Source organism: Strix uralensis, chromosome 12 (assembly GCF_047716275.1).
Source record: "Strix uralensis isolate ZFMK-TIS-50842 chromosome 12, bStrUra1, whole genome shotgun sequence".
NCBI classification, from domain to species: domain Eukaryota; kingdom Metazoa; phylum Chordata; class Aves; order Strigiformes; family Strigidae; genus Strix; species Strix uralensis.
This window is the reverse complement of record NC_133983.1, coordinates 3,041,782-3,062,899: the sequence shown is the minus strand read 5'-3', so window position 1 is coordinate 3,062,899 and position 21,118 is coordinate 3,041,782. Positions and strand designations below refer to the sequence as shown.

The following is a 21,118-nucleotide window of genomic DNA, read 5'->3' as shown; positions in this document are numbered from 1 at the left end:
TTGGGAGTTGCTGATACACACTATATTGTAATGCTTCCAATAACTAGATTTTTTGGTTTTTGTTAGAATCTCCTGGGGTTTTTTACTGATGGTTAAAGTATTACCTATAGGCTGACTTCTAAAGTAATTCTTGCTGTAACCACTGCAATGTCTTGATCTCTTTAGGTTCTAGGTATTGTGGTGGGAGTTCTTCTGCAAGACCATGATGTTCGGCAGAGTGAGTTTCAGCAACTTCCTTACCATCGCATTTTCATCATGTTGCTGTTGGAATTAAATGCTCCTGAGCATGTGCTGGAGACCATCAACTTCCAGACACTCACAGCTTTCTGGTATGTATTTGAGATTGGCCACAATGCTTTCCTGGTAGGATCTAGATTTTTTTCATCTAAAGGCTATCTTGACTGTTCCTTTGTGGTGGCTTAATCACATTCAGAATAACTGGTTCTCCTATAGACTGTCCACTTGCTTGTTTTAAGAAGGATGACTGGTAAAACTCAAGATGCTAAAATGCCTTGCTTTTAGGGCTGTGTATGTTTTCCCTCAATGTTACGAAAAGCAGTCTTATTGCTGTGCACTTCTAACCTGCTCTAACTTTTCTTTCAGTAACACATTTCACATCCTGAGGCCTACAAAAGCTCCAGGTTTTGTTTATGCCTGGCTGGAACTGATCTCCCATCGGATATTTATTGCAAGAATGCTGGCACATACACCACAGCAGAAGGTGTGGCTGCAGTTTATCTCTTCTGAATTAAAAAGCTCACACGGATGCTTATCTGGTGTGGTGCTGTTTCACATCTTGAAGTGCACTAGTAGCATGGCTGTTCTGTTTTTGTTGTCTTCCATATTCACAGTAACCTAACTGCATGGAGGAGAGTCTTTGTGTCAATAAACTATGGAATATAGGGTGAACTGAATTTAAAAACATGCCTTTGTCAAAGTCTGGAAAAGCTGTAGTCTGGACCAAATACTGTTGACTCAGTATGGCATGTTGAGTGTTCTGGAAACACCCATAGCATATGATGTGCAGCTGAAGGCCTTGAAACGAGCTGTGCTGCTCTCAACTGCTAGAGCTAGCAGTAGGACATAACTTTGACCCAGGTTTATATGAAGAGCAATCTAATTAATAGTTTTGAAATTAAAATAACTGCTCTTCATTGCATTTTTTCCACCTGCTGTTTTTTTCTTGACAGGGTTGGCCTATGTATGCCCAGTTATTGATCGATCTCTTCAAGTACTTGGCTCCTTTCCTTAGAAATGTGGAACTCACCAAACCTATGCAAATTCTTTACAAGGTAAAAAAAGTGTCAGCTAATAGATGCTACTTCCAACCAAAGTTTTCTGAAAGTAGAGGTGTTCTGGTAGCAAAATATGATTTACTGTTCTTTTATAATTTCTATCTTAGCGTTAAATGCAAATCTGGTGTGGGACAGAAACAGGCAACCTTCTCACATTAATTTCTTCCTGTTAATGTTAACCACATGGCATAGAAGGATGGCTCTGCAAGCTCTTGGGCATTTTCAACAGTTACACACCTCTTTGCTACTTCATTTCACAGGGCACTCTGCGTGTGTTGCTGGTCTTGTTGCATGATTTCCCAGAATTTCTTTGTGACTACCACTATGGGTTCTGTGATGTGATCCCACCTAACTGTATTCAGCTAAGGAATCTGATCCTGAGTGCCTTCCCACGGAACATGAGGCTTCCAGACCCTTTCACCCCCAATCTAAAGGTAGGACTTATGTTCATGAGTTCAAAAAGCTTTAATGCTCAACATACTCCTTAGCCAGTTTTTTTGGCTGAGACTGGAAATCTGGGAACAGTTTAACTGATAATTGAATCCATGCAACCATTCAGAAGTTAACAGGTAAGTCAAAATTTAAGTGACATAGCAGCTAGCAGAACAGCATTTTTTTTAAAGCAGGTAGGTTTCAGTTATGTTTGTAGTACTCAATGTTTTACAGTTTCCATACTGAGCGGGATACAGTCCTTGTCCTGTATGGAGTTTGTTGCAGTTGGAAGCATAGAGCTTGCCTCTGGACTGCATGGCTTCATTGGCCCTGTAGATACTGAGCTTGCTTGTGAGGTCTGTTCAGGTTCAACCTGACAGGACAGGTTGTTGGGAGCTGTGTTACTTGAGAACTGCGTTGAGAACCGAGCTTCCGCATGGAAAACCGGAGGGCTTTTCTTTTTCCAGAGGGAGGCTGACCTGATGGCATCCCTAGATCCGACTGCCACACAGTGTTGGATTGTATAGTTTGTGCTCCGCAGGATGCTGGCGACTGGAGCTCAGTCAACTCGTGGCTGAAGCACTATGGAATTGTAAATACTTTTTTGATGAGAAACACAGGCGCCATCTTATCTTGCAAATAATTAGATAAACTACCATTCTGAAGCAAGCCTCTTGCATAATGGGGAGAGACTTTGAAAAGTGTTAATGTTACCTGACTAAATCTTTGGGCATATGCCAGTCTCCTGATGGTAGAATGATTAGAAATTTCTCACACTGCTAAGGTATTGCCCTATTATTCTCCCTTGCCTGAGCTGTGCAGGGTGATGGGAGTAAAGCTGCAATACTCATTCAGTTAGCACTTCTTGAGACTGAAGAATGCTGTTCTTGACTTGTGTGGATGCTTGCACTTTTTTTAACTACCCAACTGTCTTGAGTGTAGATAGGGAGACTTCAAAGGCAGTGACTGAATTCCCCTACGGCCTTCGCCCTGGAATTCTTTTATCCTCTACTCTCAATTCTTTGAGACAGTCATCTAATAAGTTTGCACATTAGAGACCAAGTTTCTTCTGAAATCTGCAGAAGTCTAGTGTTTCCTTTTCATTGCTGGTAGGTAAAGTGATCAACAGCAGTAGTTGATGTAATAATCACTTAGAGCTGCTTTTGCGATTTGTTCCTCTAGAGAGTGCTTATGGCTTAGCTGACTGTTTTCTCTCAACAGGTGGACATGTTAAGTGAGATTAACATTGCTCCAAGAATACTCACAAATTTCACTGGAGTGATGCCACCTCAGTTCAAGAAAGACTTGGATTCCTATCTCAAAACCCGTTCTCCGGTCACTTTTTTGTCTGACTTGCGCAGCAACCTACAAGTGAGTGGCTGGTTTCAGAAGATGCTGAATTTAAAATGTTGGACAAATGATCTTGCTGGCTGAGTTGCCCTTCTTTCTTGCAGGAATTCTGTTGGTGTGTAGCAAGCATGTGTTCCAGACAGTAGAAAAGCCTGTGAAAATGCATGCTTCTCTGAATAATTCTTCTACCACTCCCTAGCAGGATGTTTAAGTGTGTGTTAAGTAGTTTCAGCCAGGTGGAATTGAAGAGGAATGTTTACTTTAATGGCCTTAAAGTGATTGAGTTTAGAAGTAGTTGGTTTTATCTATGTGAGCTGCCAAATGCTCATACTGAAAAACGAAAGATTATCCAAAACTTTGACTCTTCTGCTTGCATGTCTCTAGTGCGTAATCTTGCAAATCTTTAGTGAAGAATGTAGTTAGAGCTGATTACATCGAGCTTGTTTCTTTTTGTCCTCAACCATTGGGCGATGGAGTGTCTTGTGGCATCCATCACACTACTCCAGCGCTGTTTACCCAGGCATTGTCTTGAGTTTCAATGGGTTTTATTGAACTTCATTGCAGTTTTTTAGAATCTGATTAAATTTTCACTCCAAAGGGATTCATTGTTATAGAAACGTATGGATCTGCATGCTAATGCTTTAGGGGTAAAAAGGTAAATTAGCTAAAGCCCGGTTCAGAATTTTTAGCCAACATCATTTTGTACATCACATGGCTTGGCTTGCAGCAGACGTCAAGACTGAAGTTGGATTTTCTCAGAAAATTGCTCAGACTGACGCATTCACCCAGGTGGTCTGCATTTCAGCCAGCCTCTGGCCCTGGTGAATTCAGATTGCCTTTATATCATTTTTTTCTTCTAGGTAGGGAGTACAAAAATTGTCTGTTGGGTCTGTCCACGCTTTGCTGATGCTTTTGAAAATATATATATGTTTATGTCTAAACTGCTTTATTACAAAAGGGTAAATGCCAAATTGAATTTGTGGATGTCGGAGTGTGTTGTCTTCTGTATAATCAAGAAGATATTTGGGTGCTGTTGTTGTACATGCTGTACCTTTGATTGCTGAAGGAATATAGAATGTTAATGCTTTTTATATCTTTGCTATTAGGTATCAAATGAACCTGGCAACCGCTACAACATCCAGCTGATTAATGCACTGGTGCTCTACGTAGGTACTCAAGCTATTGCGCACATTCACAACAAAGGCAGCACGCCCTCTATGAGCACCATTACCCACTCAGCTCACATGGACATCTTCCAGAATCTGGCAGTAGACCTGGACACTGAAGGTGAGCTGGAAACGCTTCTAGTTCAACGATGTTGAATTTAACAGCAGATTGCTTGAGCTATGAGAAACACAGAGATCACTTCATGTAGCTGTTAGTAAATTCACAGTAAGTAATGCTATGTTAGAATATTAAACTGGATACAGGAGCAATATTAAAACCAAATGTTCAACGTATTCAAGGGAATGAGAAATAAAATTAATGAGGAGGAATTGAATTCTTACTGCCTCCCTCAGCTTGGGTTCATAAGGCTTTTTCATATCTTCAGTTTTTGGTTCTTGTACCTTCATAAGGCAGGCTCACAAACCTTAATCTTAAGCGATGCTAGTTGCTGCTTTATTCCTTTTTGTGTGTGTGTAAGGGAAACTGTGTACTCACTGTTCCTCTTCTGCAGGCCGGTACCTTTTCTTGAATGCCATTGCCAATCAGCTGCGATATCCCAACAGTCACACCCACTACTTCAGTTGCACCATGTTGTACCTGTTTGCAGAGGCCAACACTGAGGCTATCCAGGAGCAGATCACTAGGTGAGAGGGAAGGCATTTAACTTCCCAGCATGCAGCTTCTCCCTTTCCTTCCTTCTGTCTTTTGGATCTTTGAGCTCTGACTGGTTTTACTTTTGGATTTCAGGGTTCTCTTGGAACGACTGATTGTAAATAGGCCTCATCCCTGGGGTCTCCTTATTACTTTCATTGAGCTGATAAAAAATCCAGCATTTAAGTTCTGGAACCATGAGTTTGTTCACTGTGCTCCAGAAATCGAGAAGTGAGTATAAATTAACCGCAAAAATCCCTAAAACAATTTCTCTGAAGCAGGGGCCGAGTTGCACCTCGCATTTTTAGCGCTTGGTAGCAGAAGCGCCCGTTTCCTGCCCTAAACACACCTAACGCTGCTTTGCTTCTGTGTTCAGGTTGTTCCAGTCGGTTGCACAGTGCTGCATGGGGCAGAAGCAGGCCCAGCAAGTCATGGAAGGGACTGGTGCCAGTTAGATGAGCTGCATCTTGCGTTGCAAGCGTGCCAGCCTGGAGGTCCCCGTCCCATCGACTGACAGAAGACTCTGTAAGGCTCCTCCTGACCTTCCCAGCCCCCTTGATTGGGTAGACACAACAGACCCTGGGTGAAAGTCTATGTGGGCACGTTCCAAAGTTTGAAACAAATTTTTGACTTTTGGCCAAAATTCAGAAGATGCTGTGAATATCATTTTGAACTAGTGTAAATACAAGGAACAGAAACGTTTGTCTGGACTTTTGGGTTTGTGCAAATTGTGTAAAAGGCAGGTGGGTAACTGGTGCCTGTCCAGCTTGTAATAAAGGGGCAGCTGCTGATGCCAAGCACTTGTCTGGGGCAGACCTCCTTGTCCTGGCATTCCCAGACTCCCAAAGAATATTGAAAAGCCAGTTATAATATTATGTAACTTATTTTCTTTATGTGGATGGGGGACCTTTAAATCACTAAGTTGTTTTACAAAAAAAAAAGGTGGATGTGTTTGGAATATGGGAATACTATGGAGTATGGGAGGGGTGAGGGAGGGGTTAAGGTTCAGCGTTGCTTTCCCCCCACCCACATCAAATGCTGACAGACAGCAAGTGGAGCGGCAGTCAGAGAATGTCTCCTTCCTCTTGGAGAAGACACACCTCAGGCCCTTTGGGAGAGGGTCAGCTGTTTTTAGTAAAGAAACCAGAGACCAGGCCTATAGCTTTTTTTTTTTTGACACTTGTAAATTTTGGAAGGTGGGGGGTTAAATCTAGGCCTTTCCTGCCCCCCCACCCTGTGACCACACAGTATAAGTTTGTAAAAAAAGAACAAAAAAAAAACCAAAAGAAAAAAACAAAACAAAAAACCCAAAGGACCAATACAGCCCATTTTGTAAGGATTTTGAATGTTTTGTAAAGTATTGGTCCCTGTGTTGTATTTTGTAACCTTTCTAGTTCTTGGGCTTTAGTTCTCCCACTTCTTGTATGTATGCATACTGTAGTTACACATTAAAGTCATGACATGCAGCACGTGCCACTGTGCTTATTCTCTCCAGTTCCATCCTGCCTGGCCAGTTGTTGTCTTTCAAAGTCTGTTCCACCCATCCAAAGCCTGCAGTTTTCCAGTGTGGTTTGGGCGATGCCTTACTGAAAACACCTGGGTTTCTTTTCTAGTGTAAGCTCAGAGGGGAGAATTGTGGGGACTAGACAGGGCCTTGCTTTGAAGCGCAGAAGGACAGGACAGTTGTGTGGAGATAGAAATACTTTAGTTGTGAGTTCACGAGCAGAGTTTGTCCCTGACAAGGTTGTGCTAGAAAAGAGACTGCTTGCAGTGGAGGGGTACAGAGCACAGACAGCAGACCAGCTTCACTTCCAACAACTTGCACCCTGCTACGATACTCCCTTCAGCAAGGATCTGTGCAAGGTTGCTAGTCAGTTGTAATAAAGATAGGTGGCTTCAGTGCTGCTAACACTACAAAATCTTTTAGCCTGTGCTTTTGCAACCTAGCAGATACTAGAAATAGAGCTTCAATGCTTTTTTAGATAATGTTACTAGTTTAGTTTGTTAAAGCTAGCTGACTGCTGTTGTATGGGTAGAGAGGTCAGGATTGCCTGCTCACGTTTAAGGGACTGTGTACCTGTGTGCTCTTGCTGCACAGAACAAAAACTAGCTCCAGGGGACCACTGAGCCAGCAGTGCCAGTGACTGCAGCTCAGGGGGAGTTCTGTGACCTGTTTCTGGGCAGTTCAGTCAGCTGTGTCAGGGAGTAATGTCTTGCCAGTTCCTAGAATTTCCTGGTGCTTTGGCAGGTCAGCAGTTGTGCTGAAACTGAGCCTTTTGAAGTTGGAATTTTTTGGCCCTGGTTTTGCAACTCCAGCTTAATCTTCCTCCTGTACTGGGTTAGGATACAGAGAATTACCAGCAACCAGTTTTTCTTTATCTAGTCCACATGCCATGGGATTTTTTTTTCTGCCATTTAACTCCATGCAGAGCTTATTGACTTGTTCTAATGACTCAAAGCTCAAAGGTCTCTCTGGTTCTGTACTAATGCTGCTGTACATGGCTTGTTTCCTTTAGGCTCTAAGAACTGTTAGGCTGGTGTAAAGAGGGGGTGGAAGGTGGACAGGACTCAGCCAAGATCTGGCTGAGTAGGATGGAGGCCACTGCACTTCATAACCCTCTCCTGACAGTGAGGAACCTGCAACTGGTACTGTCAAAGTAAATAGTGCTGGTGTCAGCTCCCCAAGGATTATGTGTCCTTGCCAGCAGTGCCCCTGGGTGTAACACCCTTCATGTTTAAGAAATGATGACTAACCTTTTGAACCACTGTGTGCCTGAAATCTAGTCTGCTGCAGGGACAGAAGTACCAGGATGGCAAACTGGACTCTAAACAGCCACTGCATTACACCACTGTAACAGGGGAACTAAAAAGCTCCCTAGGTAGTATTAAACCACCCTGGCCCCCAGCAGTGCAGGTAGCACTGTAACTGACCTTTATCTCTGTGAGTACAGCCTGGGTTTTGCTTGGTTTGCAATACTTGTAACTGCAGCAGCAGCAAAGATCCCCCCTCGTAGAAGGCGCTTTGCACCCTGTCGAAGTAGGCAGTGTTGGCTGGGTAAGGAACATTGTCTTTATTAAATACAGCTTGGCCTGCAAACCTCCAGGGTTTTGTCACGCAAAAACTGCTGAGGGAAAAAACATGATGCAGAGCAATGCTGGAGTTCTGGGAAGAACTGTATCACTGGAGGGTGTGCATCAAATGCTTAGCCTACAGCAGCTGCAGAGCTGTGACAGTGCTCCTTTAGAAGAGTCTCAGGCCTGTACAGAGACGCCTTTTATAGAGGTAAAAGGAAATACCTTGCTCTACTGAGCCTGCAGGAAAAACAGATGGATGGGCTTGTACTCTTTAAAATGCTCAGTATTAACTAAGTGTAGGTGAAGAGTTCACTGCTGTCAGCATCTCCACCTGCCAGATGTTTATTCTGAACCTCTGTAAGAGCTACCAGATGGATTTCTGCCCTCTTCATCTGGACAAGCAGTTCTTGCCTTAAATTTCTGATGCTAAATGAGGGAACCCACTTGCTGTGTGACAGTGTATGTCTGCCTTCCCAAAACAGCCATCGGGGTTTTCTTAAGTCCTCTAGAAGAAGGTGGTAGTTGTGCTCCAGAGCTCCCATCCTAAGATGAGGCCACCCAAAACCACTTCTGTACTGTGAAAGATACTTGGTTTAGGTCGAGGTAGCTAAAAAGCTGCCATATGAGGGACAAGTGGGCCCGTGTTCCATCCTGCCATCTGTTCTGGCTGCTGTAGAGATGGCTGAAGGCTGGCCTGCCCCTCCCCAGCACAGTTCCAGGCAGTTCATTTCCAGAGGCAGCAAGCTTTCTAGTGTACCAGCTCCAGCAGCTGATGCAAGATCCTCTTCTGTCCGTAGCGCACGTGCAAAGCTTGCTGCTCCCTTCGACTCAGTTTCTCATAGGCCTCTTTGTTATTTAGCAAGTCCTGCTCTGCTTTCAAGTCTGACCCGTAGGACTCCAGGGTCAGCAGCACACTGTCGTAAAGCAGCTTCTTGCAAGGGGCTTTAAGTCTGGAGAGAGCCTCGTTAGAAAGGGTAGAGTTCTCCTCTTCCTCACTGTCATCTTCCCAGCCATCTTGTTCCTTATACTCCTTGAATTCTTCTTCTGACATGCACAGCACCTGTAATGACCCAGGCAGTGAGACAAAGCACTGGCAGGGTGAGCACACTGGGCTTTCTCTACAGAAATGGGGTTTTAGGGCCCATTTTTGGAGCAGGTGAATTATTCCTCAGCTGCACTAAAGGGGAGAGAGTAAAACTGGCTTAAGTACCTAATCACAAGTAACTTGTGGGTTAGAAGAACATTCAAACAGCAAACCTGGGTGTTGGTAACAGTCTTAAAGGACATCTCAGCTGCTGCCTACAAGGGTGCAAAGCAGCCAGGGAGCCATTCAAGACTGGTATGTTAGCACTTGTGGGTGGCTGCTTCAGGAAGGGAAGGTGATTTAACAGCACCTGAAGCCTGGGAGCTGGACAACCACACCCCCTACCACTTTTCAGGAGTGTTAATACCAAAATGCCTTGGCATGCTTGTCCCCCTTCACTGAACCATCCTGCGCGCTGGTTTGCACGGCTGTGCTCTTCCCGCTGTAGCTCTTCCACCCCGGGGCAGTGCTTACCTTCAGGGTCACGGACAGCTCTTCCTCTGTCAGCACCTCCTGCCAGCCAAGCACAAAGGCACCTTCCTCCCCCACCATCTCCAGCTGGCACAAGAAGTCCCACTGCTCGGAGACCAGCTGCCGCTCTGCTTCGCCTCCGGCGCCTGCTTGGAAGAGAGCAGAGCTGCAAACCCACCTGGGCGGGGAACGGAGAAGGGCAAACAGGAACCAGAAATGAAAAAAAAAAACACCTGAAATGCTGCGCAACAGGCGTATCTCGTGTCACCCCTGATCCCTGTCTCGCAACTACTTAAGAGATCCCTGCCCCGTCCTTCCCCCAAGTGGCCGCGGGCGCCACTCACGCTGCAGCGCTGCCTTGCGCACGGTCACCATCTGGATGTCGGCCGTGTCGTTGGTGTTGCCGGGGTAGGGCTCCGCGAAGCCGTACATGTGCAGGAGCTGCCAGTTGGCCATCTGCCCGTAGGTGTTGAAGATCTCTTGGCCCTTGCTGACGGGCTGTGTTGTAACCATTCGTAAACACTGCTGCAGGCAGGGAGAGAAGAGCTGCTCAGAGCTGCGGTGATCCTACCACCCGAAACAAGGGCTTTCAAAGAGGCTCCTAGCTAAAGCCAAGCATGCAGTATGAGCAAAATAGCTTCGTATTAACAAGATCCAGGCCTGACTTGCTGCCCCAGGTTCAGGGAGGCAGCCTTGCTGTGCTGCCGCTCCCAGAGGCCTTGCAGGGAAGAGGAACTGTGCTGATGCCTGGCGCGGCGGCTTTGCACTCACAGGGGAGTATTCCAGGTTGGCGTTGTGGTTGGCCACGTGATTCAAAATATCTGCTACAGGCACCATCATCGGAGGATTGGGCCCCTTCTCATCTTCATCTTCCTCCTCCAAAGGCTCCTGAAAGCTAAGACAAGAGACATGAAGACAGGCCGGTTTTACACCCCGCAGCACAGGGCAAGTTTCACCTTATACTTGCGTTCTTGTGCAACTGCAACCTTTTAAGTAACACAGCCTATGATCTTTCCTGTGCTCCTACTCCTTGTCCTTGCTCTTTGTCAGAGCACAGCCCTCACCTCTCACCTGTAGGCCATGACAAATGCCACCAGCTGCTTGTACAAGTCCAGTGTGTGCAGCTTGGGGTCAAAGATACTGGGGTGGGCCTTCATGAAAGGCAGGATGATGGAGCTGTACTCCAGGTGGATGTTAGCCAGGTCCTTGTCCACGGCTTCTGGGATGCCCGTGCCCTGCAGCAACCTTGTTCGCTCTTCTTCAGGCCTGTTGCAAGAAAAACAGCAGGCTTATCTCCATCTGCCCCAGGGAGAGGGGTCTGTAAACTCCTTTCTCCTTCACAATCTCAGCTTTCTTGTGCTCTCCAAATTCTGGAGTTTTGGTTAGCTCCAAGCCCAGGTAGGGGGGTCCCTCAGGCTCCTGCCCTTGACAGCACAGGGCTAGCACTGAGGGCTGGAGTCACCCCATACCCCCAGCCTCCACCTCCCAGACACTGGCCACCCCCCAGCCCCACCTGCTTACACCTTACCAGAACATGGGGTGATCCAGGCTCCTGAAGTCCTGCCAGAGGGAGAAATAAGGCTGCCAGGGCGAGTCGCTGGCTGTGTACTCGTGCAGCAGGGCCAGCAGGAGCGGCACCCACCCCGACTGGCTCTGCAGGGCCTCCTGGGCTAAAGAACCAGAGAGAAAATGGAAGTTGATCTGAGGTTTTGGTCCCTTCCTCTGAGAACATATCTTCTAAAAAACAAATCTTGATCCTACAGCCTTCCTTGACTGACTTTAGCCTGGGGTGGGGACTTCTGCTTTTATTCCATCAGCCCACTCCAGCCATGGGTTTGGCCTGAGCTGACACAGAACCAGAAGCTGCTGCTCTGGAGCGATGGATGAGCAGCGCCAGGCCCTACTCCCCCCTTCAGCAAGAAAGGGGAACCATTTTCCTGCCTTCAGCAAGAAACGAGCCCTTCTTCTTCCTGGCAGTGTCTGTCTGGGCCTTAACAAAAGCGGCATCGTAGGGGTGGTTGTTGCTTGGCAGTGATGGCAGTAACGGGGTTTTCTCACTGCCCAGCCGGGGTCCAGCCTCCCTTTCACACAGAATCATCTCGGTTGGAAAAGCCCTTGAAGCTCCTCCAGTCCAACCATGAACCTCACACTGACCGTTCCCAACTCCACCAGATCCCTCAGCGCTGGGTCAACCCGACTCTTCAACCCCTCCAGGGATGGGGACTCCCCCCCTGCCCTGGGCAGCCCATTCCAACGCCCAACAGCCCCTTCTGCAAAGAAATCCTTCCTAAGAGCCAGTCTGACCCTGCCCTGGCGCAGCTTGAGGCCATTCCCTCTTGTCCTGGCGCTGGTTCCTTGGCTCAAGAGGCTCATCCCCCCTCTCTGCACCCTCCTTTCAGGGAGTTGTAGAGGGCCAGGAGGTCTCCCCTCAGCCTCCTCTTCTCCAGACTAAACCCCCCCAGTTCCCTCAGCCGCTCCCCATCAGACCTGTGCTCCAGACCCTGCACCAGCTCCGTTGCCCTTCTCTGGACACGCTCGAGTCATTCAATGGCCTTTTTGGAGTGAGGGGCCCAAAACTGAACCCACTCATCGAGGTGCGGCCTCACCAGGGCCGAGTACAGGGGTAAGATCCCTTCCCTGTCCCTGCTGGCCACGCTAGTGCTGACACAAGCCAGGATGCCATTGGCCTTCTTGGCCACCTGGGCACACTGCTGGCTCCTGTTCAGCCGACTGTCCATCCCCCCCAGGTCCCTCTCTGACTGGCAGCTCTCCAGCCACTCCTCCCCAAGCCTGTAGCGCTGCTGGGGGTTGTTGTGGCCCAAGGGCAGCACCCGGCATTTGGCCTTGTTCCTCCTCTGTGGCTAACAGCCCCGCACCTCCCTGCTCCACAGAGCAGGAACGTTCCCTGGGTTCCTCCCGGCCCCATTCTCTGGGGAAAGCCGAGGTCGGCGGCTGAGGCGGCGCTCACCTTCCTGCAGCAGGGCCTGGATGGAGCTGGTGTGCTGGGACAGCACCGCGCTGCGAGGGACGCTGAAGAGAACCTCTCCCTCCTCCAGCTCCGCGGCGGCCAACAGGCCGTATCCTGCCACCGCCCCCTCCCTGCTCAGGCGCACCTGGGGCGGGAGGGGAGCGGGGCGCGGTGAGGGGAGCTGGGCCGGGGGCTCCGGACGGCCCGGCCCGCCCCCCGCTGCCTCACCTTGGGGCTGAGCTGCACCCCGGCCCGCCCGCACCACGCCAGGAAGCCGGAGAGGGGATCGGCGCTGCCCTTCCCTCGGGCGCTGCTGCCGGCGGCCGCCTGGGGGGGGACAACGCGGGGACACTTGAGAGGGACGGAGCGGCGGGGCCTCTCCCGGAGCCCCGGCCCCCGGCCCAGCTCCCCCCCGGCTGCACTCGGGCACCGGCCCGGCACACGCGGGGTGGAGGGGGGTCGCGCTGCCGGAGGGACCCCCTGGAGCCGGCCCGTGTCCCCCCGCCCCGCTACCTTGGGCCTCTTGGGCGCCGACGCCATGGCGCTGCCCCCACGTGGTCCCCGCCGGCCTCTTCCGGGTAGGCGGGACGGGCTGACGGCGGCCGCCGAGGGTCAGTGCGGGCGGGCGGACGGCGGAGTCGCACCGGACGGCCCCGCCCCAGCAGCCGCCGCCTCCCTGGGGCGCATTATGAGCCTCCCGGGGGGGCCTGTAGGGCCTCTCCGGGGGGGGTGGGAGGCTCACGGCGCCTCTCTGGGGGGTCCAGGGGCCTCCGAGCGCCTCTCCGAGGGGCCTGACAGTGCCGCTCGTGAGAGCCAGGGACCGGGTGTGGGGTGTGGGGGTCCCACCGGGCCGCTGCGCCCCCCCGGGAGCTTCTCCCTGGCACCCAGCTGTCCCCACCCCGCTCCTGGCGCACCCCAGGGGGCTCAGTGGGTGCCGCAGGTGCCCCGGCAGGGTCACGCCACCAGACATGGGTTAAAAGCAGCGGGCTCTAATTAATCAGGATAATTAAGCTCGTGGTTTTATTCAGCCAACACCCCCGCACCCCGCTCGCCGTCCGTGCCGGGCTCTGATCTCCTGCCCAGCCCTTCCCGAGGCCCACGGTCACCCCTCCGCTCCCCCGGCTGATTCACCCTGTCCCCCAGGCCCAGCAGGAGGGGGGATGGATGCCCTCGCTGCTTGCTCTTAATGAAGCCAATTAGTGCAAATGAGGTGTTTGAAGAGGCCCCTCGAGGCTCTCTGCGGCCCTACGCCGTCCCTCTGGCTCTCCCCCACCCCGTGAGCATTTGGGGGCGGCTTTAATCCCCTCCAGCCCCTTCTGAGCTGGGCTGGCAGGGTGGGTTCCCCACGGAGCAGAGGGGCCCCTTCCCGCAGAACCGGGAGGAAGGGCAAGAGAAAATGACGGGTGGCCTTTAGGAGCCCGTGGCCCCCTCCGAGGGCACCGGCGCCTTTGCAAACCACCCCCCTCCCGCCCCCAGCCCGGCCTTCCCGAGCCCCGACACCGAGGGCTTCTCCTCCTCCTCCGCTTCGCCCCTCTGGCTTTTGGCTGTCCCCGGGAGGATAAACGCGCTGGTTGTGCCTCACCTTCCCCGAGCGACCCTTCCGCACCCGAGGAAGAGGTGCCAGGGCAGGGCAGAGGTCCTGGCCGTCGTTCTCCTCCTGGGAGGCCGCCCTCCACTGCGGTGTCCTCGCCGGGGCAGCGTGGGGGTGGAAAGTCCCCTTATCGTCCCTCTGGTGACACAGTGAGGTGGGGTCCCCACTGCCTGTCCTGGACATCCCCAAACCCCCAGATGTGAGCCTGGATAGCTCAGCTGGGAGAGCATCAGACTTTTAATCTGAGGGTCCAGGGTTCAAGCCCCTGTTCAGGCGAAGGCTTTATCCTTTAGGAGCCCAGGGGCGGCTTCTCCTGCTGCCTGGGGCTCCCCAGGGCACCCCACTGCTTCTTTTCCCACCATTGGGCCTGTTTGGGGCGGGCTCCATCCCCGCACAGTTCCTGTGTCAGATGATGGGGAGAGGGAGGGGTGTTATTTGGGGGTAAACCCGGAGGGCGATATGAAAGGAGGGAGAAATAGGATGGATGGAAGTGGGGAGAGACACAGCAGAGATGGAGGGAAGAAAGCCAGGGCTGGACAAGAGAACCTGGGGGCTCAGAGGTGGCCTGTGGCCCCCCCCCCAGGCTTAGGGGGTGGACAGTTATTGGGGGCACCCTTGGGGCTGAGTGTGGTTGAACCTCAAGCCTCGCTGGAGGCGTGCAGTACCCCCCGCATGCCCCAAGCCCTCCTTGCACCTTTGGGTGTTCCCTACCCCTGTCCTGATTCTCCTTGTGCCCCCCCCCCCCTCAGAGCTGCATTTTGGGCCCCATTCCAGCGCAGGCTGAAGCCTCACTTGGCCTTGTGGGCCAGCTGTGGCCACGCCACGCTCCCCCCAACCTCCCAGCAGCGCCAGAACAGCCCCCGCACAGGGAAAATCGCTGCACCCCGCACCCAGCACCGCCCCCCCCCCCGCTGCCCACCTCGGCTCGGGCAGGTGCTCCCGGGCGGTGCCTTTGCGGGGCCGGAGGACGGTCGTGTTTTTGCAACGAGGCACCCGCATCAACCCACGAGTTTATTTTATTGGCCCGATGAACTTTGCTTCCCAGCGGCTCCGATCCCTTCCACACGCGCGCCGCAGCGCTCGGGCCGAGCTCCGGCCCCTGCCTCAGTCATCATTCATTTCTTGCCAGCAAGAAAACAAAGAGATAATAAATAGGAAGCTTATTTGCAGGGGAGGCCCAGGGGACAGCCCGGGTCACGCGCAGCCGCGGGCAGGGCCGCGCCTGGCCCCGGCCAGGGGGGATGATGGGGGGGGCTGTAGGCAGGCAAGCGATTGCCCCCGCGGGCAGGACAGCCTGGCCCTGGGGCGTGCACGTTGCAGGCTGGGGAGGGGGGATATAGCAATCTCTTTTTAATTACATTAAAATAGACTATTTAAAAAAATTATTTCTAGTAGTTAAAAAAACGTGACGTGGTCCATCCAAACCCCGTGGGGCCACAGAGCTGCCCCGGCAGCCCCGGGGGTTTGGGGACACACTGGCCAGTGCGGGGACGGACACCCCAGGCTGCCTCACCCCCAGGCAGTCCCGTCCCGGGGAGGGTGGGGGGGGGGGGTCTGTTGCAGCGGGTGTCCGGGGTGGGTGTTAGCAGGGTGGCCACCGCAGGTGACAGAGCAGGGGCACCGCGCCCCTGAGAGCCCCACGGCCACTGCTCTGTGGGCACAGGCAGGCCAAAGGCAGGGGAGAGGGGACCCTCGAGGACCCTCACCCCGGGGGATTAAATAACGTGGCAGCAGTTGAACTGCCCCAGCGAGAGGAGGCTCTCCTTGGGGCCCGGCCGGATTTTGAAGGCCAGAGCTTTCTCGCAGAGCGGGAACTGCAGGAGCCTGTCCCGCAGGCTGCCCCCCTTGCTCTTGCCCGGGTCCAGCTTGATCACGCTCTCCGCAGCCCCCTCGGTGCCCCCCAGGCCTGAGCTCTCCACCGACCGCCGGGCCGGGCTGGCGGGTGCCCCCTGCCCTGGGGACTTGGCCGCGGGGTTGGGGAAGGCAGCGGGGGTCGTCTCTGCCCCCGGCACCTGCGGGACCCCCGCAGAGCTGCTCCGGGGTGACGAAAGAGCTCCCCTTTCTCCGGGCTCTGTGTCCTCCTCCCTCCTAGGGGGCTCGGCTCCGTCCCCCCGCATCGCCAGGGGACCCCGGCCCCCAGTCCCTCCCTTCCCAGCCCAGGCTGCCCCCGGGCGCCCGCCCCAGCCTCCCAGTTCTGCGCCCGGCCCCCACACCTCCCCGCGGCCGGGCAGGCGGCGGCTGCGCAGGAAAGCTCGCATCTGCTCCTGGTTTAGCGAGCTGCTCTTCCTCTCCATGGCACTGGGCCTCCCCTCCTCCTCCTCCTCCTCCTCCTCTTCCTCCTCGCAGATCTGCTGCAGGGCTGGGGTGCTCTTAGTGATGGTGGTGTCAACAGCAGGGACCTTCAGCAGGCTCCCGGGGGGCTGCCGGCCACCGATGTCCCCTCCGGTGGGCAGGGGGGGCAGCCGGGAGCCCGCGGTGAGGCCACCCGGCACCTCCGTGAAGGGTGAGAGGCTGCCAGCACTGCCCACGGGGCCAAATGTGTCCGATAAGTTGGTCCTGAGAAAGGGGCGGGATGGAGGTGTCAGCACCCAGCCGGGCATTGCGAGGGCCACGGTGAGGGAAGGGGACAGGGAACTGGCCGGGACCCTGCACCGGGGACCTGGCGGTGGCGTGGGATGGGGGGCAGCAGAGGGGCTCACCTGCTCTGCACCTCCTTAGCCAGGTTGTAGACGAGGCTGAGGCGGTGGCCCTGCTTCTCCTGCTTCTCCCGCAGCATCCTCTCCGCCAGCAGGAAATAGGTGGCCGTGATGTGGTTGTAGCGGTCGGCCTCCAGCGCCCTGTGCGGGACCGAGGGACCCGCGTCAGCACGGGACAGATGTGCTCGGAGGGACCCCCAGAACCCTTGTCGGGGGGCTCCTGTCTCGGCACCCCGCCCCGTCACTCACTCCTGGATGGTGTCCCGATCCGCGATGTTCCCGCACGTCATGGCCTGGAGGATGATTTCGTGCTCCTCCTCGGACACGCGCTTGTGGGAGGTGAGGGGCAGCAGGCAGCGGCTGGCGGGGGACGGGTCCACCCCCTGCAGCCACGCGTGGCCCTCGATCTGCTCCAGGGAAGCTCGTTGCTTCGGGTCCCGCTGCAGCATCCTGGAGATGAGACTGCGGGGGAAAGGGGCGACGCTGCAATCCTGCAGTAGCATGCCAACCCCAAACTCAGCAGATTTACCCCCTTTTCCCACCTCAGCTCCCAGGTGACTCCCGGGGGCAGCGAGTCGGGGTCCAGGGGGTTCGGGGGCGGGGGGGGATCGGTGCTTACTCAGAGCACTGTGCCGAGATGTGCGGGGGGACGGTGTAGCGACAGTCCATGATCATGGTGAGGGTCTCGCTGTCGTTGGCCTCCTGGAAGGGGGGGTGGCCGCACACCAGCATGTAGAGGATGACCCCCAGGCTCCAGATGTCTGCAAGAAGCAGCAGCAGTTCAGGTTGAACCCACCGTGGCTCAGGAGAGAGACCTGACCCCCAGGGACCCTGCAGCGGCCACCCCACCAGCCCCCAGTGCTGATCCAGCAGAGACCAGTGCTCACTGGGATGCTCCTTGGAGGTAACGGCTCCCAGGGCCTGCCCCATGGATGGGGGGGAACCACAGCCCCCTGCCAGGGTGGGGAAGGACCTTCCTCACCCCCACAGATCCAAGCAGGTCTCAAGGGACTTCACCAAAGCAGCTGAGGTGTTATCCCCTTTCCCAGGTGGGGACAGGGAAGCCAGCATGAGCTCTGTCCCCTCCGGTCACCCACCCACAGCACCGTTTCACGTCATTACTCAGTCTCGTCATTCCCAAACAGACCCCACCAGGACCATCCTGGCACTGGGCTGTGCTCGAGGGGACACCACAGCGATGGGACAGGGACACAGCACCGATCCGGGCTCCCAGCTGCCTATGGCAGCGGGGGCACCAGCCGGAGCGGGATTGCTGCCCTGCCCCGGGGACAGCGATGGAGCCAGCGGCATCCTCACCTGCTCCTCCTGACGAGTACACAAGCTCTCTGCAAAAGCACTTTTTGAGGATGCTGAGCACGCCCCAGAGCTCTCCGTTAATACCTTCAGCTTCTTAAGTGCCTACGTTTGAGAATTTCTCATCTGCGCCAGTTTTCTCCTTTCATTTTCCTTTGCAGAGCCACCAGCTTATTTTCCTACCATCTCCTCCAGCTATCCCTGTTCTTAACTCCAGAGCCACTTTTCCCTAAGCCAACACTGGGCTTTTTCCTTTAAGGGCTCATGTTTTGTTTTGCTAAATCCTCCTGCCCCAAATTCCAGCAGAGCTGGCTTGGGTCCCGCTTCCCTCCCACGGCCCCTCTGTCCCAGCGGAGCCTCTCGGTGCCCTCAGCCTGGTTCCTTGCACCCTGGGACGGTCTCCCCAGCCTCCCTGCACCTTGGCCAGGGGAGGAAGGGTGCTGGGAGCCACAGAGAGGAAGTGGTTTTCAGGGTGGGGATGGAGCAAAGGAAACTTTCAGAGCTCCTCCACCCAAACAGCAGCATCCCGAGCAGGTTTCCTTCCGGTATAACCCCCAAAAATAACCACTACCGCTGGCTTGCCGGTGTCTGTGCCCTCACACCGCTCCTCCCAAGCCCCAGCAGATGCCACGCCGGGCTCGCAGCCTGCTTGGGCTTTTTCCCCTCCCTGGCATGAGCCATAGCTCTGTGGGATCTCAGCGGGAACGGGGACAGTCTCTGCAGGGAGGACCACCCTATGCCAGGGCAGGGCTGGGCAGCCGAGCACCCGAGGGACGGGATTGCTCCAGAATCACAGAATCATCTCGGTTGGAAAAGACCTTGAAGCTCCTCCAGTCCAACCATGAACCTCACCCTGACCGTTCCCAACTCCACCAGATCCCTCAGCGCTGGGTCAACCCGACTCTTCAACCCCTCCAGGGATGGGGACTCCCCCCCTGCCCTGGGCAGCCCATTCCAACGCCCAACAACCCCTTCTGCAAAGAAATCCTTCCTAAGAGCCAGTCTGACCCTGCCCTGGCGCAGCTTGAGGCCATTCCCTCTTGGCCTGGCGCTTGTTCCTTGGGTCAAGAGACTCATCCCCCCTCTCTGCACCCTCCTTTCAGGGAGTTGTAGAGGGCCATGAGGTCTCCCCTCAGCCTCCTCTTCTCCAGACTAAACCCCCCCAGTTCCCTCAGCTCCCCACTGGGCCATGGGCACTCCCAGTGTGAGGGGCCAATAGTGAGGTGGTACCCGGGTGACAGGACCACGCTCCTGGCAAGAGACATGAGGGAGGCAGGTCCATGGCTGAACCCCACCGCCCTTACCGACAGCCGGGGCGTCATACTCATCCCCGAGCAGGATCTCGGGCGCCGAGTAGGCCAGCGAGCCGCAGCTGGTGGTGAGCATCTTGCCGGGTTGGAAGTGGTTGCTGAAGCCGAAGTCGGTGAGCTTGACCACCCCCTGTTCCTGGAAGAAGACCACGTTCTCGGGTTTGAGGTCGCGGTGCACCACATGGAGCTTGTGGCAGTAGGAGATGGCGTGGACGATCTGGGCGAAGTAGTGCTTGGCCCGCGCCTCGGCCAGCCCGCCCTCGTGCCGCATGATGTGGTCGAACATGTCCCCGCCGTCGCCCAGCTCCAGGATCAGGTAGAGCTTGGCGTGGGTGTCGATGACCTCGTAGAGACGCACCACGTTGGGGTGCTGGACCAGTTTCATGCAGCGCACCTCTTGCAGGAGCTGCCCCGCCGCCTCCCCCGCCAGCTTGCTCTTATCAATCACCTTGACGGCCACCCGCTGCCCGGTGAAGACGTGCCGCGCCAGCTTCACCACCGCAAAGTGGCCCTTGCCCAGTGTGCGCTCCAGGTCGTACAGCCCCGCGATCTTCCCCTCGCCGCAGCCCGGCGCCCCGGCCATGGCGGTGGTGTCAGGTGGGGACGGGCATCAGGCGCTGCGTGGGATGGGGGAGCCGCTGAGCAATGCGGGGTGGGAGACAGGGCACCCCCAAATACCAGGTCCCCCAGCACCCCAGAGACCAGGATCCCCCAGGACACCAGAGTCCCCAGCAGCCTGGGCACCCCCGACACCCCACCTCCAGTCCTCAGCACCCAGGACATCCCAATACTCCCACCTCCACTCCTCAGCACCCTAGGGCACCCCAATACCCCCGTGTCCAGGTGCCCAGCACCCCAGCACCCTGCACACCCCAATACCCCTACCTCCAGGCCTCCAGCACCCAGGGTACCCCAACACACCTTAACTCCCCAGCACCTTGGGCACCCCAATCCCCCATCACCCCAGCCTCTTCCATACCCCTACCTCCAGGTGCCCCATGACCCCAGCACCCTGGGTACCCCAATACCTTACCTCCACTCCCCAGCACCCTGGGCTCCCCCATACCACTACCTCCAGGTCTCCGGCACCCTCATCACCCCCCTACTCCCACCTCCAGACCCCAGCACCCTGGGCATCCCCATATTGCCAACCTCCAGGTCTCCAGCACCCATGGTACCCCAATACCCTCACCTCCTGTCCCCAGCACCTTGGGCACCACAATCCCCCACCACCCTGAGCTCCTCCATACCCCTACCTCCAAGTGCCCCATGACCCCAGCACCCTGGGTACCCCAGTACCTTACCTCCACTCCCCAGCACCCTGGGCTCCCCCATACCCCTACCTCCAGGTCCAGACCCCAGCACCCTGAGCATCCCCATATTGCCAACCTCCAGGTCTCCAGCACCCCGGAGCACCCCAATACCCTCACCTCCACTCCCCAGCACCCTGGGCACCCCCATGCCCCACCTCCAGCCCCCATCACCGCGGCTCTCCGGGCATCCCAGTACCCCCCCCAGCACCCTGCGCCCCCCCGCAGCACCCCAGGCCGCGGGCCCCCCGGTGCGCCCCGCTGGAGCCGCACTCACCGGGGCGGCGGAGCTGGGGCCGCCGGGGCTGCGGCTGCCCGGGCGCGCCCGCCCGCCCCGCTGACGTCAGGGCAGCTCCGGGCTCGCGCCTTAAAGGGCCCCGTCCCCCTCCCGCCGGGGCTGAGGC

General features: G+C 55.2%; 3 protein-coding genes and 1 non-coding gene across 18 annotated transcripts in view; 2 read left to right on the top strand and 2 right to left on the bottom strand.

Moving 5' to 3' along the window:
* CNOT1 (CCR4-NOT transcription complex subunit 1) overlaps positions 1-6,361 on the top strand; it is a 59,910-nt gene extending 53,549 nt beyond the window's left edge. For all 13 annotated transcript variants that reach the window (XM_074881950.1, XM_074881942.1, XM_074881945.1 and 10 more), the window contains exons 41-49: positions 166-329; positions 604-721; positions 1,191-1,292; positions 1,556-1,729; positions 2,949-3,098; positions 4,184-4,364; positions 4,756-4,888; positions 4,992-5,126; positions 5,272-6,361. In XM_074881950.1, coding sequence (XP_074738051.1) covers positions 166-329; positions 604-721; positions 1,191-1,292; positions 1,556-1,729; positions 2,949-3,098; positions 4,184-4,364; positions 4,756-4,888; positions 4,992-5,126; positions 5,272-5,350 — 1,236 coding nt within the window. In that variant the 3' untranslated portion in view covers positions 5,351-6,361. The remainder of the gene's footprint in view (positions 1-165; positions 330-603; positions 722-1,190; positions 1,293-1,555; positions 1,730-2,948; positions 3,099-4,183; positions 4,365-4,755; positions 4,889-4,991; positions 5,127-5,271) is intronic.
* A 1,586-nt stretch (positions 6,362-7,947) lies between these two features.
* SETD6 (SET domain containing 6, protein lysine methyltransferase) lies at positions 7,948-13,053 on the bottom strand. Of its 2 annotated transcripts, none has more exons than XM_074881953.1 (9): positions 13,007-13,053; positions 12,722-12,820; positions 12,494-12,638; positions 11,054-11,195; positions 10,597-10,791; positions 10,297-10,420; positions 9,870-10,050; positions 9,529-9,671; positions 7,948-9,030 (listed from the first exon to the last, which is right to left on the bottom strand). In XM_074881953.1, exons 1-9 carry the CDS (start codon positions 13,031-13,033, stop codon positions 8,719-8,721), a joined length of 1,368 nt encoding a protein of 455 aa, XP_074738054.1. In that variant the 5' UTR covers positions 13,034-13,053; the 3' UTR covers positions 7,948-8,718. The 2 variants fall into 2 exon arrangements, with proteins under 2 accessions (XP_074738054.1, XP_074738055.1); XM_074881954.1 differs by having other exon boundaries at positions 9,870-10,047.
* A 1,234-nt stretch (positions 13,054-14,287) lies between these two features.
* TRNAK-UUU (transfer RNA lysine (anticodon UUU)) lies at positions 14,288-14,360 on the top strand. Its single transcript has one exon. It is a non-coding gene; the product is annotated as a tRNA-Lys (tRNA).
* Positions 14,361-15,083: 723 nt separating this feature from the next.
* On the bottom strand, positions 15,084-21,045 carry LOC141948920 (SNF-related serine/threonine-protein kinase-like). 2 transcript variants are annotated; one of them, XM_074881952.1, is made up of 7 exons: positions 20,992-21,045; positions 19,853-20,021; positions 19,399-19,540; positions 17,400-17,541; positions 17,030-17,242; positions 16,784-16,921; positions 15,084-16,640 (listed from the first exon to the last, which is right to left on the bottom strand). In XM_074881952.1, exons 2-7 carry the CDS (start codon positions 19,985-19,987, stop codon positions 15,800-15,802), a joined length of 1,611 nt encoding a protein of 536 aa, XP_074738053.1. In that variant the 5' UTR covers positions 19,988-20,021; positions 20,992-21,045; the 3' UTR covers positions 15,084-15,799. The 2 variants fall into 2 exon arrangements, with proteins under 2 accessions (XP_074738053.1, XP_074738052.1); XM_074881951.1 differs by having other exon boundaries at positions 19,399-20,021.
* Between the last annotated feature and the right edge of the window lie 73 nt (positions 21,046-21,118).